Here is a 5,237-nt window from a genome sequence, read left to right as displayed (position 1 = left end):
ATGATTTTGCATACATTTTATTTGATTTTTAGTTTTATTTCTAGGTAGTCATGTGTAGTTGTCAGTGGTAATGAAATTTTTCTGTTCTGAACTACCTAGTTTTGTGGCTTCCCATGTGAAATCTATCCTACTGTGAATAATATATAGTATATTCTTATCAATTGAATAAGTAATTCTTTTGTCCTGTAATCTTTTGTTTTATTGGATGATTTTATTGTTTTTATTGTTTTTATTGTTTTTTAACATATTTTAATTTATCATTGAGCTATACTAAATTTTTCGTTTCTTTTTTAAAATGAAAAATATAAAAGGAATCTGGTTTCAACCGTTTGCATCCCATTGAACCTGCTGTATCACCTGTTGCACACCGTGCTCCAGGATTCATGGATTATCAAGGAATGGGTTTAAGAGGACAGTTGCCATATGAAAGGAAATGGGCTCTTGGACTACAGGTTGAGTCTGTCTCTTTTGGCTGTTCTCATGGTAGAGTGCCCTATGTTAAATATTATCTATAATTTTTATTGCCTTACAGTCTCGAGCCCATCCACGTGAAATAATGACAGAAGTTCTCAAAGCTTTGCAAGAACTGAATGTGGGTTGGAAGAAGATTGGGCACTATAACATGAAGTGCAGATGGATTCCGGGCATTTCTGGTCATCACGAAGGCATGGTTAACAATCCACTGCACAGTAATCACTACTTTGGTGACGAATCTGCCATAATTGAAAATGATGGTGTTGTCAAGTCACCAAATGTGGTCAAGTTCGAAGTGCAGGTAATACACACTTCCATGCTGCTTAATTGTGTTATTTTTGTTATTGTATTAGAAGCTTCTGCATGGTAAAATGCCGGCTGTTTTCATTTTGTAATATCTTCATTTCCAACTATGTAGAAAGTCTTTAAATTTATTGTTGATGTATCTTTGTTGCTGTGTGTCTTCAACAGCTTTACAAAACTCGCGATGAAAAATACTTGCTCGACCTTCAGAGGGTTCAGGGTCCACAGTTTCTCTTTCTGGATCTATGTGCAGCATTTCTTGCACAGCTTCGGGTTCTTTAATGCTAGGATCTTGAACAAGATCTTAGTCCATGAGCCTTTTGCGATGCATGTGAATAACATCGTACGATGTACATAAAACTCGTCCCTCAGTTGGGATCTGCGTGTTAACTTTTTCTTTTTCAAATTTTCCCTAGGTTTTATATGGGTAGTTGTTGTTTCAATCCAGTCATTAGCAGTGAAGCTGGGTCTGGCTAAGTCACTGGGTAGTCCAGGACTCCAGGTTATGATTCCGACTGCAGAAACTCTTTTGTAGGATCCTACTCAATGTCGAACCGTAATTTTATGAATTAAATGAAAGAATTAAGTTCTTTCATTAGCTATCGTAAGTTTGTGTTAATAGCTTTCCAGTTTTTCGTAGAGTTGGTAAAATGAACCATAGAGTCGTGTTCGTGTTGTGTTGAATTTTAGTCAATTCAAATACGACTCATTTAATAATTGTGGCAAAATATTGAGATCCTAATTAAAAATAAACAGGTTACTTAATAACTCACTTCGGCACTTCATATTTATATATTTAATAAAATTTGCATAAAATATTTACAATTTATTTTATATATAGAAATATTCCAATTTAGGATACTAAACTTTGTTAAAGCTTGCGAAAGTTATTAAATTGAGGGTTTAATAATATAACTCTAACGCTATTAAATCACATTATCAATATTATAATATATATATTTATCAAAATATTGCGTATTTATACTATTGAAGTTTTAAATTTATATAAAGTTTTATAAAAAAAATATTGTGTATATGTTCATCCCTCCAAAAAAATAAAATGATAAAATAATGTTTAATATTTGAGTTTTGATGATAAGAACCTATAAATTAATTTAAAATAAAAAATATAATTTCACCCTTGATTGGATAAATGGATTAAGAATTTTGACCTTAATTCCCATATGGCCATATTTCTATAGCAAAATATACAACTATAAAAAATTATAATTGTTATAGTTAGGATCCTTAAAAGATGTCTGAAATTTTCACTTCATAATCTTTTTTATTGGTGTTTAAAATAATTGTTTATTTCGACACTCGTGAAAAAGTGTTGCAAAGCAAAAATGATGTACATAGATAACAAATGAGTTCAGGATAAAAGTGAAAAGTTGAATCCACTTCCTTGCATTGGCATGATTGATGTTTCTGTTTTCTTAGTTGTATAATTAGTTAATTACTTTTGGTATGGGATAATGATGATCAGGTTAGAGTTGTATCCATCTTTTCAAGTTTGTATGACTCATATGGGTATATTTTATTATTATTTTTTATTTAGATTAAAATATATATTTTTTATTTTTAATACTTATTTTTTTTAATTCATATAATTTATTTTATTTATAATAAATAAAAATAAAAATATATTTAAAAATAAAAGTAATATTGTAAAATTATGCTGTTAGGGAGGGTTATTGCCTATTATATAAACAATAAGAGATTAAATGATATATATTAATTCTAATAAGGAGAAGTTAGCATTTTCCCTTTTATTTTATTAACAAGAAAAGAAAGGGCAGGGATTTAATGGGGGAACACATTGCTACTAATAAAATTTATTAGTGGAAGTTAAGATTTAATTTTCTTACGAAAATAGGCGAAGTTGTCCATCTTATCCTATAATGCTTGAACTCATAAGTTTTTTTAAAATGTCTACTAGAGTAATAATAAAGTTATAAACTCTTGTACAAATATCCAATTGTAACTATAATAGATGTAAATTGACACGATTCAAAGGTGTATTACTCTAAAGTATAAGAGTGTCTAGTTATAATATAACTCGGTGAGACCGGAGTCAAACCACAAGGAGTTTTAAATCTAGTAAAATTAAGAAAATTAATTGCGGGGCAAAAAAATTATTTGAAATTGATTTAAAAATAAGCTAAGGTTTAAGATCCACTCTCTGTATTCACACTATAATTTTAATACTCTCTCATTTATATTTTGCCTCACTTTTACCAATTAATTATTATATCATTTAATTCTATGTGTGTGGATAAATATGGAATAAAGTACCTAATGTGCCACATTATATTAATGTGTCGACATTATGTCAAAATGCCATAAAATTCAGTTGAAAGAAAACACAACTCTTTTTATTTGATAAACTTTTTGAAATGTATTACAAAGAAAATTGATACAAACGAAAACAAGAAAAGAAAAGAAAGAAAGAAAGATAGAAATTCTTCAGTCTCGGCTTTAGCTCTTAAAATAGCTCTCTAGCTTCTGGCCCTCCTCTCTCACTGCATTTCCTTGCCTTTTATAGGCAAGGAATACATTATCTTTATTTATTTATTATTATTATTATTATTATTATTATATATATATATATATATATATATATATATATATATATATATATATATATGTACATTGAAATGTGTAATGGTCAAGTGGCCATCACGAGAAGCCAAACAATTTGGTTTTTGTTTTTTTGTTCTTTTTTTTTTTAATTTTTTTATTCTTTTTTATTTTTTTATTATGTTTTATTTATTTACATCTCCTCAATAATGCTTCCAAATCGCTCCAGTAATCCTTATTTGTTCACGCTTTCAATTCCAATTTATTCCTAAAAAATATTTATAAGGTAAAAATTAACATATTGCGAATTAATTTAACAGAAAAATTTATTTGGGGAGCATTCATATAATTTATAAGTTATACGCGCATTAATCAACACTTTAAGTGAAAAACTAATAATTTTATCCTTATTACACGTACACTTTTTAGTGTTAATCACAAATATATCTCGCATTTGGATTTGCAACTTGATGTTGATGAATTAAGTGCACCAAAGTAAACATGTTTATGTTTGAGTAGCTCATACACATTGAGGGACTACTGCAGCATTCTCCAAATTATTTTAGAACCTGAGCACTGTGCGGGCATGGGTTACCAGTAAGATAATACTTTTATGGTGTGTTTATTTCATGAAATTGGAATGGAGTGGAATGAGAATGAGCTGAGAATGAGAATGAACTGTAATGAGAATGAGGAATGGAAATAAGATTTCAATGTTTATTTGGCAAAAATAAATGAGAATGGAAATGTGCTGGAATGCCATTGATGTGTTTACTTGGCAAAATAAATGGGAATAAGGAATAGTAATGAGAATCAATTTACCAAAATACCCATAGTATTAATAATTAATTTATCATTATTAACAATATTATCATTATTGTTGTTATTATTACTATTATTATTATTATTAAAAATAATATTAACAATAATTAATAATAACTAAAATAATAAAGTTATTATTATTATTATTAAATTTTATTAACTTTATTATTTTAGTTATTATTAATTATTGTTAATATTATTTTTATTAATATTATCATTATTAACATTTACTATCATTATTATTAAATTTTATTAACTTTATTATTTTAGTTATTATTAATTATTGTTATTATTATTTTTATTAATAATAATAATAATAAAAATAATGATAATATTGTTAATAATGATAAATTAATTATTTTTATTAATTATTATTTTTATCTTTATTTTTGTTGTTAATAATGATAATATTAATAATAATAATAATAACTAAAATAATAAAGTTAATAAAATTTAATGATGATAATAATAATTATTATTATTATTAATGACATTTAAAATAATAAAATTAATTGTGATTTGAATGAGGGTAATTTGGGAAATATGAAAAAATTATAGGGATACAAAAGTAAACATATATTCCATTCTCATTCATTCATTTTCATTCCCAATCCCCCAATGCAAATGGGATTCCCATTCCTTATTCTCAAATTGTATAGGACCCACATTTTATTTTCATTCCCAAATTACATTTTGCCAAGTAAACATGGATTTCATTCCTATTCCTTCATTCACATTCCTCATTCCATGAAGTAAATGCACCATTAGATTTTTTAGGATTTTGCATACATTAAACGACAAGCTTTCCTAGTTTTTATTTATTTATTTTATTATTATTATTATTATTATTATTATTATTATTATTATTATTATTATTATTATTATTATTATTATTATTATTATTATTATTATTATTATTATTATTATTATTATTATTATTATTATTATTATTATTATTATTATTATTATTATTATTATTATTATTATTATTATTATTATTATTATTATTATTATTATTATTATTATTATTATTATTATTATTATTATTATTATTATTA

The 5,237-nt window shown here is 25.7% G+C and overlaps 1 protein-coding gene across 1 annotated transcript in view; it reads left to right on the top strand.

Annotated features, from left to right (window-relative positions):
* LOC18038032 (SNF1-related protein kinase catalytic subunit alpha KIN10) overlaps positions 1 to 1,385 on the top strand; it is a 5,373-nt gene extending 3,988 nt beyond the window's left edge. Inside the window, 3 exon segments of the mRNA XM_006431158.2 lie at positions 268 to 452; positions 533 to 775; positions 946 to 1,385. Coding sequence (XP_006431221.2) covers positions 268 to 452; positions 533 to 775; positions 946 to 1,059 — 542 coding nt within the window. The 3' untranslated portion in view covers positions 1,060 to 1,385.
* Positions 1,386 to 5,237: the final 3,852 nt, after the last annotated feature.

The sequence above is a fragment of the Citrus clementina genome, unplaced genomic scaffold, assembly GCF_000493195.1.
Source record: "Citrus clementina cultivar Clemenules unplaced genomic scaffold, Citrus_clementina_v1.0 scaffold_6, whole genome shotgun sequence".
Classification (NCBI taxonomy): Eukaryota; Viridiplantae; Streptophyta; class Magnoliopsida; order Sapindales; family Rutaceae; genus Citrus; species Citrus x clementina.
The sequence above is the reverse complement of the archived record's forward strand: the minus strand, read 5'-3'. Positions and strand labels throughout refer to the sequence as shown.